The sequence below is a fragment of the Phocoena sinus genome, chromosome 6, assembly GCF_008692025.1.
Source record: "Phocoena sinus isolate mPhoSin1 chromosome 6, mPhoSin1.pri, whole genome shotgun sequence".
NCBI classification, from domain to species: domain Eukaryota; kingdom Metazoa; phylum Chordata; class Mammalia; order Artiodactyla; family Phocoenidae; genus Phocoena; species Phocoena sinus.
This window is the reverse complement of record NC_045768.1, coordinates 67,034,449-67,049,145: the sequence shown is the minus strand read 5'-3', so window position 1 is coordinate 67,049,145 and position 14,697 is coordinate 67,034,449. Positions and strand designations below refer to the sequence as shown.

Below are 14,697 nucleotides of genomic sequence, written 5' to 3'. Positions count from 1 at the left end.
GATTGGGTACAACTCATGAAAATTTTAGATACCAGTGGAAAAGTACCTTTTTAAGGTCTGTTATGTTTAAAATATTTAAAGTCTGTTAACTGCCTAATGTGAATCTATGTTTAAACATAAGAACTGGTCAAAACTATTTGCATTTAAGTTTAAAATGGAGGACAAGAGAGATACTACTTCTAAAGAATTTGATAAGGGAAAGTCCATAGCACATATTAAAGTGTTATTCAAGGTATACTCTCAAAAAATTGTCAAACTGATTTCACCTCTCCAAAAACAGAAAGGAAAATTTCAATATATATTTGAAAATGAAAGTCTGAGGAAGTGTTAAAGGCATTTGGTTTGTGTGGTATTAGATCATCTCAAGTCCAGCACTGAGCATTTAATTTACCAAAAAGATGGCTCCTTTCAAAACTGAAATAAAGCACCTGACTTTTTAAAGTTTGTGTATTACTTTGTTAGAGCTGCCATAACAAAGTACACAGACTGGGTGGCTTCAACCCTAATAACCTCATTTTAACTTAATTAAATTTTTAAAGACCTCCATCTTCAAATATAGTCACATTCTGAGATACAGGGGATTAGGACTTTGACGTAAGAATTTGGGTGGGGGACACAACTTATCCCTTAACAGAGTGAAATGTTAAGACATTATTTTAAAAAGGATCTACTTATATGTTTCATTTCTACTATGTATTATACAAATATTGTTTTCATGTTTTTACTGTCTTTTAAACCCATTTTGAATGAATTTCATATATATCCTTCTAAAATAAGGGAACTCAAATAAAGGGGTTAAATCATGACTCATACAATTGCATTAGGTTAATATTTAAAAAAACAGTGACAAATTAGTACACTAATTTGACACATGGTCCAATGAAAACAATTTCTGTTGGCTTTTAAGACTTAAAATGGCTTTCTGGATCTACTATGGTAGTAGTCAATGAAGGGGAGCAGAATTTTGCCACCCCAAAATGTCTCTTTGACATATGTCTTATCTTGAGCTGGTTGTTTTTAAGAAACGGCAGACACAAGGAGAGGCTCTGAAAACTGAGTAGTAACTGACTGCCCAGCCCCGACATCTTTTCTTGTCTTTAGCTGAGGAAGGTGTATAAGGTGACGGCTTGGACCATTTCAGGGTGTTACTTCAGTTTTCCTGGGCATCTCCTATGTATACAGGAGGTATGCCTGTTGTTAAACTTCTGTTTGTTTTTTCCTGTTAATCTGTCTTTTTATTACCGGGGATATCTCATCTGAGAACCTAAAAGAATAGAGGAAAAATTCCTTTCCTCCTCCACATCATTTATGGCAGTTGGAATGAAATAATAAACTTCTCTAGGTTTCAACCCTAACATAGTAAGTAGTAGTGTAGTACAATATACCCACAGAAATAAAAATTATACAAAACCTGGCAAAAAAGAATATTGTTCTGAAACAAAAAAGATAAATTGTTATAAACTGTATCACGTTCTAGCTGGCAGTACATACATTATTTCAATTACTTATTTTATCTTAAGATAAATGAACATGAGCATTTCTTGTTCTTTATGTTATAATATGAAACTGATATGTGTCATTCAGTAATAATGAGATGACGGCCTGTGTTACCTGAGCATATGGCAAGTGTTAGGAGTATAAGGAATCATATTATCTGCTGTATATCACTAGATCTCCTACGAATCAATTCACAGACATACAAAATGTAAGTAGCTACATTAATATTTTTGTCTATATATCTGTAAACTTCCAGCTTTTTCTAAGAATATTTCCTTTATAACAATAACAAAAAGTATTAAAATAAAACCAAGCCCACTTAACTGAAATTGATGACAATGTTATTTATATACAAAAATGTAAATTAAGTACAAAGTTGTAAAGATAAATGTTAAGATTTTTAAACAACATTTTACTATTAAAGACAGCCATGTTGTAAAGTGAGTATAGGGTTTATACAGAGTGGTTCTATTAAAACAGGGAGAGCTATACCAAATCATATGGGCATAAATTTTTATCTAAAATGAGATGAGACATGTATAATTTTCAAGTTTAAAATTAAAATTATAAACATATTACCATTTTACTGCATAAAGCTAAAACTATGCTTTTTTTTTAGTTCAAATATTGTACATCTGTATGCGTTTTGAAATGTAACAGAGAAAGTAAAATACTTAAGTTATACCTAATAAACACATAGAGGGTAAATTTTTATACTTTCTATTGTTATCATTCTTTTTATCTTTGAAAATATTTTAAACCTATGTCAACACAAGCATGAGTGTTTCCACATTTACTTCACTAACATTGATTTTTTTAACCCCATTTTTGTAAGCCAATGATTTTGAATTTAAATTAAGGATTCACACAAGCTTTAAGTTCATGAGGCCTCATTTTAAAATATAATCCTTTATGTTAAAATTCAGATTTAACTTGCTCAGTTCAATATCGTAAAGATTAGACTACCTTCTGCAATGTCTGCTCCGACATTTCTTTCCAATTCTTCTCTGGAGTACTCTTCTTGACCCCATCATCTTCACCGTATCTAAAGAGTTCTTCTGTCAGAGAATAAATAATATATTATGGTACCTCATATGCTCCTGAAACACTGTTCTGTCATTTTAAGAAAAAGGGGTGTATGGTTTCTCAACTATGAATAACGTAGTCTATTTTATTGTCAACTATTTGGCCAGTAACTGAAGGGTGACCTTTTTCAAGATTTTCAGTCTCACAATTATGTATCTTTATAGTGTCCCTTTCTTTTTTTGCAGCGTAAGATTTTCAAAGGTATAACAGATCTGCAGGTTAACAATGCTGTATTTTTATTCCCATTTTCATTCTTTTGTAGACCATTCCCCTTTGCCTTAAAAGCAGAATTCACTGCCTTTTTATCTACACAGTCACTACTAGTTTTGTTCTCTGGATCTTGTTCCCTGCCAGGAGGATCAGAGTGATTGCTGAACAAAGCAAACAGTAACAGAATTAGGGTAGACTGAAACTGTAACACCTCCTACCACCACCTTTCTTTAAAGTAAAAGATCATGCACTGGGCAGAGTAAAGCATAAAAATCACATTTCCGGAAAAAGTGACTTTATAACAAATAGAAACCCAGGTAATGGGTAAAGTTGTTCCTACAAATCATTCCTACACTACCCAGGCATTTGACTAATAAAACCCCTTCGAACAGCAAAACTGTATAAGCAACATAACAACATTAAAGGAAAAAAATCATAAAACTTCAGTTAATATTATTAGAATTGAAATACATTAAAACCTATAAATATCTTTTTCTTAGAAGATAAATTATGGTGACAAATTTAACATTTTCTTACTGAATTATTTTTGAAATACACATTTCTCAAAGAATCAAAAAGGGGGCAAAAAGAATGCATAAAGCTAAAAGGATACATATCTGTGTTAGTCTGAGATGATTTTGCTTTAAAGTATGCTTGGTTGCTGTAGGTCAGTATGAAACTTTGATTTATCAACAAAGAAAAAAGAAAACAATATTACTCTCTGTAGAGTAGAAATCCTCTTGGTATAAACAGTGACTAACAAGTTTGTTAGAGTGAATTAGGCATTTCTTTTGTCTTTGAAACATGACATATCCAATTAAAACTTCTGTACTCCTGAAATAAATAGAACACTATCCTAAGGATAATAAAAGCTAGAATAGGTAGAATTTGCCACCCGGGGAATATGTACCTTTATCTTGATGATAATCTGTTGGTTCCCGAGTTTCTTTGTCTAGTCCCTTAACACCATGGTGCTGAATTCATTTACAAAACTCTTTCAGCAATACAGAAATAACATGCAAATACAATTCATCTGTTCTAGTCATTTAAATATCTGCTATAGTTCTAAGTAAAATATTTACACTTAAAAATAAGAAAACAGTTCTATATTCAAAGACTGTAGAGTGCTAAAAGTAGCTAAATTATTCCAACAATATAAATGTTGAAGACTGATTTAAAAATGAATTTGATTGCTGCTTTTGTGCTCCTAGGTGTGTGCAAGATTCCCTGGTGGACTGGAAGACCATGTTCACTTGTGGTTTTCTGTTGAAAACTTTGTTTCTCACCTTCACAGGTTTTACAAAGAATACAAGGCAGCTAGGCCCAGGCCATGGAGAGGAACAAAGACCCAACTCTCTACCCCTTGATTCCCTTCCCCTTCAAGGATCTCAGGATTTGGGAAGTGAACCAAGAGGACCTAGTTAGAAATATACAGTTCTATTTTTGTCCTTTGGTGGATGTGTGAGAATATGCTTCTCCTTACTGGAAATTTATTTTAAAAACTGTGGATTTAAATGCTTTACTTTTATTTTTACCACTATACAAATTTGTTCTGATTTATATTCTTTCTCAGGAGTTTCTTCTCTCCCCACTTTTTCTTTTTAACTTTTAACTTTGCTTACTCATAGTTGTTTAAACATTTTTCTCTATCGCCTATGTTTTTTTGGTCCCCTTAATTCTCCTGGATTACATTATAAATTAATGTAAGTTCTTCTGCAACTTTTTCTCCTTCTTTTAGATTCTCTTTTAGCTATTTTAACAAATTAATATTAAAAATCTGTTATCATTATAAGGGATTGCAGAATATGCCAGCCTAATATATGCCACTTTGGTATATTGATTATTTTCAGCAGTAGGAACTTCAAAAGCTGCAAATGCAGGTAGAGGCTTTCTCTGAACTCCCCTTATCTGCCAGAAGACCCTCCAGAAGGAACGTGAGTGTTATTACCCACTCCCCTAAAGTTTCATCAACCAGAGAAGATTAACTCTTATCACAGGAGAGGAAACTAGAAGTCCACACTATACCCAGACAAGCTTTACTACAAACTATCATTCCTCTCAGCTAGTCTTCTATGGGCCCATTCATCTTTTCTAAAATCATTTACTCTCCCCTAAGAGGCCTACATCCCTCCTCCTCTCTCCCTATTAAGACAGTATGTAATCCTGAATTCTAAAGCCACCTCTTTGAGTACTCACTCTTCCCTGGGTTTCTTCCACGTGTATACCATGAGGTATAAACATTAATAAATTTCTGGTTTCCTCTTGCTAATCTGTCTTTTATTATAGGGGTTTCAGCTAAAAAGGGTAGAAGGAAAATTCTTATTCCTCCCCTACAATTATATTTTTACTCATCTTAATATGATGCTTCCTACAGTATCTTAAAGGTCTGTTTGTGATTGTATCAACTTGGGATATAAAGAAAGAAGAATAGGTATCTTGTGTATTGGCAATTTCCTAAAAAATACTGAAACCGAGCAGGACCCTGTGGAGGCTCCTGGGTATGAAAGCCTTTCTGTGTCCCCCGTTCCTTGTTTGTAGAGAATAGACTCCAGCCTCCATGACCTTCCCTGAGTCCCAAAGGGCAGATTCAAACAGTTGCTAATCATGGAAGGGAGGGGCTGCAGAGACAAGGCAGGAGCAGCCAAGAAACAATAGTGCAGCCTTGGGGCAGGTCCTGGTTTCACCTCAAGGGATACACACAACAGTACCTTTGAGCTCTTTACAGAACTAAAATCCCCAACAAACGGAAGATGTTAGCATTCTTCCTTCCAGAGAAGACCAGCTGAGGCCAGATTAAAGGAACCATAGAAGCTCATCAAGAGATGGCCTGAGACCAGATTAAAAGAGTGCAGGCCCTGCACACACCCTGATCTTATCGGCAAACTCACCCCTGAACTATTGCTGTAAAACTCCTCACCAAATCCTCCCAGGTTGGGACACAGAGTTTTCAAGGGCAGGAGCCCACTGTGTCCCCCTTTGCCTGGCAAAGCAATAGAGCTATTCTTTCCTACTTCACCCAAAACTCTGTCTCTGAGATTCAATTGGGCACCAGGGCACAGAGGCCGAGTTTTTGGCATCAATATTACTATTTTTTCTTCACTTTTAGGAAAAGTGAATATATTACTTTAGAGGGTACTTGCCATAACATACAGTAAGAAATATATATTTGGTCTTTTTCCCTGGCTCCCCACACAAAGCTTCTAAAGTCCTTGGAATTTCATAAGTGATAGAGGTGAGAGGATTATCTTCTGTTATTTATAACAAGCCTCTTTGCACAAGGTTCCCCATAAATCTATTTTCCTTTATATTTCACTTCTACTTAACACAAGCTGGATATAAAAATGTTGTTAGAGACACCAACAAAAGTTGCAGGGTGCAAAATTAATACACAGAAATCTCCTGCATTTCTATACACTAATAATGAAAGATCAGAGAGAAGAATTAAGGAAACAATCCCTTTTATCATCACATCAAAAAGAATAAAATACCCAGGAATAAAATTACCTAAGAAGGCAAAAGACTTGTACTCAGAAAACTATAAAACACTGATGAAATAAATCAAAGATGACACAAACAGATGTAAAGATATACCATGTTCTTGGATTGGAAGAATCAACATCATCAAAATGACTATACTACCCAAGGCAATCTATAGATTCAATGCCATCCCTATCAAATTATCAATGGCACTTTTCACAGAACTAGAACAAAATATTTTAAATTTGTATGGAAACACAAAAGACCCCAGATAGCCAAAGCCATCCTGAGAAAGAAAAACAGAGCTAGAGGAATCAAGCTCCCTGACCTCAGACTATACTACAAAGCTACAGCCATCTAAATAGTATGGTACTGGCACAAAAACAGAAACATAGATCAATGGAACCAGACAGAAAGCCCAGAAATAAACCCATGCACCTATGGTCAAGTAATCTACAACAAAGGAGGCAAGAATATACAATGGAGAAAAAACAGTCTCTTCACTAAGTGGTGCTGGGAAAACTGTACCGCTACATGTAAAAGAATGAAATTAGGACATTCTCTAACATCATAATACACAAAAATAAACTCAAAATGGATAAAAGACTTAAATTTAAGACTGAATACTTAAAACTCTTTGAGGAAAACATAGGCAGAACACACTGTTACATAAATCACAGCAATATCTTTTCAGATCTACCTCCTAGAGTAATGAAAATAAAACCAGAAATAAACAAATGGGACATAATTAAACCTAAAAGCTTTTTCACAGCAAAGGAAACCATAAACAAAATGAAAAGACAACCCACAGAATGGGAGAAAATATTTGCAAATGAAGCGACCAACAAGGGATTAATCTCTAAAATATAAAAACAGATCATGCAACTCAATATCAAAAAAACAACCCAATCCAAAAATGGGCAGAAGACCTAAATAGACACTTCTCCAAAGAAAACATACACATGGCCAAAAAAGCACATGAAAAGATGCTCAACATCACTAATTATTAGAGAAATTCAAATCAAAACTACAATGAGGTATCACCTCACACTGGTCAGAATGGCCATCATCAAAAAGTCTACAAACAATAAGTGCTGGAGAGGGTGTGGAGAAAAGGGAACCCTCCGACACTGTTGGTGGAAATGCAAATTGGTACAACCACTATGGAGAACCGTATGGAGTTTCCTTAAAAAACCAAAAGTAGAACTGCTATATGATCCAGCAATCCCACTCCTGAGCATATATCCAGAGAAAACCATAATTTGAAAAGATACATGCAGCCCAATGTTCACTGCAGCACGATTAACAATAGCCAGGACACAGAAGCAACCTAAATGTCCATCAACAGACGAGTGAATAAAGAAGATGTGGTACATATATACAACGGAATATTACTCAGCCATAAAAAGAACGAAATAACGTCATTTGCAGCAACATTGGTGGACCTAGAGAATGTCATACTTTATGAAGTAAGTCAGACAGAGAAAGACAAATAATATATCACTTATATGTGGAATCTAAAAAAAAAGACACAAATGGACTTCTTTACAAAACAGAAACAGAGTCACATATGTAGAAAACAATCTTATGGTTATGTGGGGAAAGGTGGGGGAAGGATAAATTGGGAGATTGGAATTGACATATACACGCTACTATATATGAAATAGATAACTAGTAAGGACCTACTGTATAGCACAGGGAACTCTACTCAATATGCTGTAATGGCCTATATGGGAAAAGAATCTAAAACAGAGTGGATATATGTATATGTATAAATGATTCACTTTGCTGTACACTTGAAACACAACATTGTAAATCAACTATACTCCAATAAAAACTTTACAAAAAGAATAATCCAGAATAAATAAAAATACACAAAACAAAATATACTATGAAGGCTCCCACTGACCTAAGATGAAACAATCTGAATATCAAAAAGAATAATGCCTTCAATGGATTAAAAAATCTTTAAATATATCAACAGAAGTTCTGAGTTTCTAACACTAACAAAAGCCACCAAGTCATTGATCACCTTTGAAGGATGCTAGGTCACCAAATGAAAATTGGTAAAGAGGTGTAATCAAGATTTTTCTTGCCTTTCCTGTACAAACTGTATTTCAGGATAACCAAATAGTTACCCATATTCTTCTTCATAGAATTCCAGATAAAAAGTGCACAAAAAATGCTAAAATCAGAAAATTGCTGTGTTGCAACCCCAAATGAAATAATGAATTTTGATAACAATAACCAATGGATGCTAAAACCAGTAAATGAAACATTGATTGGGAATTTAATAATAGAGGGATTAGGCTGAAACCACCTGAAGTTCCTAATTAATCTTAATATTATTTAAAGTGGGATAAACCAGAAAAAAAAAGAACATGCACCCCAATGTTCACTGCAGTCTATGTACAATAGCCAAGACATGGAAGCAACCTAAATGTCCATCGACAGAGGAATGGACAAAGAAGATGTGGTACATAAATACAGTGGAATATTACTCGGCCATAAAAAAGAATGAAGTAATGCCATTTGCAGCAACATGGATGGACCTAGAGATTATCATATTAAGTAAAGTAAGTCAGACAGAGAAGGACAAATATCATATTACTTATATGTGGAATGTAAAAAAAATCATACTAATGAACTTATTTACATAACAGAAACAGAGTCACAGACTTCAAAAACAAACTTATGGTTACCAAAGGGAAAAGGTGGGGGGTGATAAATTAGGAGTTTGAGATTAACATTTACACAGTATTATATATAAAAGAGATAATCAACAAGGACCTAGTGTTATAGCACAAGGAACTCTACTCAATATTATGTAATAACCTATATGGGAAAAGAATATGAAAAAAATGGATATATGTATATGCATAACTGAATCACTTTGCTGTACACCCGAAACTAACACAACATTATAAATCAACTATATTCCAATATAAAATAAAATTTTTTTAAAAACTTAAGTTTCTGTCAATTTACATCACAGTTATAAGATGTTATATGTAAGTCTCCTAGTAACCACAAAGTAAAAACCTATAAAAAACACATAAAAGATAGACAGGGGGCTTCCCTGGTGGCGCAGTGGTTGAGAGTCCGCCTGCCGATGCAGGGGACACGGGTTCATGTCCCGGTCCGGGAGATCCCACATGCTGCGGAGCAGCTAGGCTCGTGAGCTATGGCCGCTGAGCCTGCGTATCCAGAGCCTGTGCTCTGCAACAGGAGAGGCCACAACAGTGAGAGGCCAGCGTACCGCAAAAAAAAAAAAAAAAAGATAGACAGGAATATAAGTATATTTATACCACTAAAGAATGTCATCAAAACAAAAAGGAAGAGAGTAGGAGAAGAATAAAGGAAGCGGGTAGAACTACAAAAACAGCCAGTAAACAATGAACAAAAAAGCAATATTTATATACCTGTCAACAATTATTTTACCTGTAAATGCACTAAATTCTCAAACAAAAGACACAGAGTGGCTGGATGAATAAAAAACCAAGACCCATCTATATACTGCCTACAGAAGATGCACTTTAGATTTAAAGACACACACAGACTGAATACAAAAGGATTGAAAAAGATATTCCATGCAAATGGAGACCGGAAGAAAGCTGGAGTAGCTACACTTACATCAGGCAAAATAGGCTTTAAGACAAGACTGTCAGAAGAGAGAAAGATGGGTATTATATAACGATGAAGAGGTCAGTCCAACAAGAGGATGTAACATTTGTAAATATTCACACACCCAACATAGGAGCACCTAAATATAGAAAGCAAATATTAAGAGACCTAATGGGAGAAACAGACAGACATACAGTAATTGTTCTGTTCAGATTTTCTATTCCATCATGATTCAGTCTTGGTAGGTGGTATGTTTCTAGGAATTTATCCATTTCTTCTAGGTTGTGGAATTTGTTGGAATATATTTGTTAAAAGTATTTTCCTATGATTCTTTGTATTTCTGTGGTACCAGGTGTAACATCTCCTGTTTCATTTTTTAAATTTTATTTGAGTTCTCTCTCTTTTTTTCTTGGTAAGTATAGCTAAAGGTTTGTCAATATTATTTATCTTTTTAAAGAACCAGCTCTGAATAGATTTATAACTGATAAGGAGATTGAATCAGTAATCAAAAACCTCCCAGCAAACAAAAATCAGATCCAGACGGCTTCATTAATGAATTCTGCCAAATATTTAAAGAAAAATTAATACCAATTCTTCTCAAACTCTTCCAAAATATATAAGAGGAGGGAGCTTTTCCAAGCTCAATTCACAAGGCCAGTATTATCCTGATACCAACACCAGAAAAGTACACCACAAGAAAATTATAGGCCAATATCCCTGATGAATATAGATATAATGTCCTCAAAAAAATATCAGTAAACAAAATTCAACAATACACTACAAGGACCATACACTAAGATCAAGTGGGATTTATTCCAGCGATGCAAGGATGGGTTAACATCTGTAAATGAGTCAATGTGATACACCACATTACAAAAAGAAGGATAAAAATCATATGATCATCTCAATAGATGTAGGAATATCTTTTGACTATATTCAACATCCTTTCATGGTTAAAACCCTCAACAAACTGGGTACAGAGGGAATCTATCGCTACATAATGAGGGCCATATATGACAAGCCCACAGCTAATATCATACTCAATGGTGAAAAGCTAGAAGCTTTTCCTCTAAGATCAGGAACAAGATAAAATGCCCATTCTCACCACTTTTATTCAACATAGTATTGGAAGTCCTAGCCAGCCACTTAAGCAAGAAAAATAAATAAAAGGCATCCAACTGGAAAGGAAGAACTAAAACTGTCACTATTTGCAGATGACATGATATAGAAAAACCGTAATGACTCCATCAAAAACTGTCAGAACTGCTAATAACTGTAAGAACTAACAAATTCAGTAAATTTGCAGGATACAAAATCGATATACAAAAGGCTGTTCTATTTCTTTATACTCACAATGAACTATCAGAGAAAAATTAAGAAAACAATCCCTAGGAATAAATTTAACCAAGGAGGTGAAAGACCTGTGTATTGAAAACTAAAAGACATTAATGAAAGAAACTGAAGAAGACAAAAATAAATGGAAAGATATTTCATGCTCATTGATTGAAAGAACCAATATTGTTAAAATGTCTATACAACCCAAAGCAAACTACAGATTCAATGCAATCCTTATTAAAATTCCAATGGCATTTTTCAAAAGAAAAAACAAATTCAAATAACCCTAAAATCTGATGGAACCACAAAGTACCCCAAATAGTCAAAGCAATGTGAGAAAGAAGAAAAGTTGGAGGCATCACGTACGCCCTGATTTCAAACTATATCACAAAGCTAATATTTAAAACAGTATGGTACTGGCATAAAATAGGCGCATACATCAATGGAACAGAATAGAGCCCAGATATAAAAACAAGCTTATATGGTCAATTAATTTACAACAAAGGAGGCAAGAGTATACAATAGGGAAAGGACAGTCTCTTCATTAAATGCTGTTGGGAAAACTGGACAGCCACAAGCAAAAGAATGAAACTGGACTACTATCTTATACCATATACAAAAATTCACTCAAAATGTATTAAAGGCTTGAACATAAGATCTGAAATCCTAAAATTCCCAGAAGAAAACAGAGGCAGTAAGCTCCTTGACCTAGATCTTGGGGATGATTTTTTGAATCTGACATTAAAAGCAAAAGCAACAATAGTAAAAATGAATAAGTTGGACTACATCATACTAAACATCTTCTGCACAGCAAAGGAGACCATAAACAAAATAAAAAAGCAACCTACTGAATGGGAGAAACTATTTGCAAATTATATATCTGATAATGGGCCAATATCCAAATGTATTTTAAAAACTCATATAATGCAATAACAAAAGAACAAACAATTCAATTGAAAAGTGGGCAGAAGATCTAAATGGACATTTTCCCAAAGAAGACATACAGGTCTAACTTGTTTTATTGTGCTTTGCTTTACTGTTCTTTGCAGATATTGTGTTTTTCTACTAATTGAATGTTTGTGGCAACCCTCTGTCAACCAAGTCTATTGGTGCCATTTCCAACAGCATTTGGTCATTTTGTGTCTCTGTGTCACATTTTGGTAATTCTCCTAATATTTCAAACCCTCCTCCAGCACAAAAGACTATGACCCACTGAAAACTCAGATGACGGTTAGCATTTTTTAGCAATGAAGTATTTTTTAATTAAGGTAGGTACATTCATTTTTTAGACATAATGCTATTGCACACTTAACAAACTACGATATAGTGTAAATATAATTTTTATGTGCCCTAGGAAACCAATAAAATCACGTGACTCACTTTATAGCAATATTCGCTTTATTGTGGTGGTCTGGAAAAAAACTCCGCAGAATCTCCTAGATATGCCTGTACAGATGGCTAACAGATATGTGAAAAGATGCTCAACATCATTAATCATGAGGGAACTACAAATCAAAACCACACTGAGATATCATCTCATACCTTTTAGAATGGCTGTTGTCAAAAAGACAAGAAGTAACAAATCTTGGTGAGAATGCAGAGAAAAGAGAACCCTTGTGCACTATCAGTGGGAATGTAAATGGGTGCATCCACTTTGTAAAACAATATGGAGGTTCCTCAAAAAGATAAAAATAGAACTACCATATGATCCAGCAATTTCTGGGTATTTATCCAAAGAAAATGAAAACACTAACGTGAAAAGATATATGCACCCCAGTGTTCACTGCAGCATTATTTACAGTAGCCAAGATATGGAAATAACCTAGGTGTCCACTGATGGATGATAGGATAAAGAAATTGTGATACGTATATACATATACACAATGGATATTATTCAGTCATAAAAAATAATGACATCTTGCCATTTGTGACAACATGTATGGGCCTCACAGACATTATGATAAATGAAATAAGTCAGAGAGAGAAAAAAAATACCATATGATGCCTTTCATATGTGGAATCTAAACAAACAAAGAAACAAAGAAAAAAGCTCAGAAATACAGAGAACAGATTGGTAGTGGCCAGAGGTGATAAAAGAAATGGGTGAAGGGAGACAAAAGGTAAAAAGAAAAAAGAATAATAAAAAAAAAAGGCCCCATCAGCTTTTCACCCAATGGTCTTAGTAGTCATTAATGATCTATGGGAAAAAAAAGAACTCAATGAAGGAGTAGCATAAAATATGATATAAATCAATAGTGTAAAATAGAAGGATTCAAATACTGGCCTTGACAAGTTCACTAGTAAACTAAATAAGACCAACTGGAACAACAAAGTAATTGGGACAACTTCCAGATGAGTGATATATAAAAATTTAAATATTACATACAAATTATTAAGTATAAATTATTAATTGAATTATTAAGTATAAATTGTCAACACCTAAAAAGCACAGTGGTAACAATTAAGCTGTAGCAAGGTCAAATAAGAAGAAATTCTATCATATCAACCTTATTTACTTTTTTTAATGAGGTATCTGAGGATGGACTGAAGTCATATTGTAAATATAGTAATCTTGATTTTAACAAAGGAATAATCTTGTAATTGAAATAGATACATCCCCTTTTACTCAACACTCTCAGGCTAGGGGTCAGGCAGGTTTCAGATTTGCAGATCTCCAAGTTTCCTTCTAGCTCTAAGATTGTGATTCCAGGTGAGAACTAAATGACTTCCAGAAAAGTGTAATGTCATATAAAAATATAAATGAATTATTGATAGCAACTACCTCTATATTATCAATAACTCTATATTACCTATAAAACTTTGGACAAACACACCTAGTAAAACTTTGTCAATGAATAGTAAAAATGAATATTTTCTCCTTATCAAATATTTCTTTAAAAATTTTAATAAATTATAAAGCTGACTTTTAAGTGTTCTATTTGATTTTCTCATGAAAGGTGAAAATGTTAATGAGATATGAATGAGTAAAGCAGTGGAAAGAGGGGGAACAGGGTGAGAGTCTTAGAAGAAAATGAAAGTAAAACATAAAGAACTGGATAATTTTAAACTGCTTACATTAAACATTTATCCTCACAAAAAATTACCTTCTCTTCTCTCTGCCATAAATGTATTCAATTCTTGTATTGTTTCTTTATCAACAGACATATGTACCTTAAGTTTATCCAATTCTTCTTGAAGATTCATCCTATGAAAATTAACACAATAAACAATTATTTTAAATGTGTAAGTTAAGGAATAATATAGCAAACATATAAAAGCGGCAGAAATATTTTAAAAATACATGAATTAGACAGTAGTAAAATAAAAGCTAGAGTATATTAATATTAACAAATCATAACAATTAAAATTGAATTTTAATGAGCATCTGGAAGGTAAAATGTTTCGACTGATTTTTAACTTTGTCTAAATAAACATGCTAAATAGGTAAAACATAAACTGTATAATTAA

General features: G+C 33.7%; 1 protein-coding gene across 7 annotated transcripts in view; it reads right to left on the bottom strand.

The window, feature by feature from the left end:
• Positions 1 to 14,697, bottom strand: part of CNTLN (centlein) — a 331,161-nt gene that overhangs the window by 110,378 nt on the left and 206,086 nt on the right. For all 7 annotated transcript variants that reach the window (XM_032635110.1, XM_032635111.1, XM_032635112.1 and 4 more), the window contains 2 exons: positions 14,334 to 14,434; positions 2,464 to 2,555 (listed from right to left, as the gene is read on the bottom strand). In XM_032635110.1, coding sequence (XP_032491001.1) covers positions 2,464 to 2,555; positions 14,334 to 14,434 — 193 coding nt within the window. The remainder of the gene's footprint in view (positions 1 to 2,463; positions 2,556 to 14,333; positions 14,435 to 14,697) is intronic.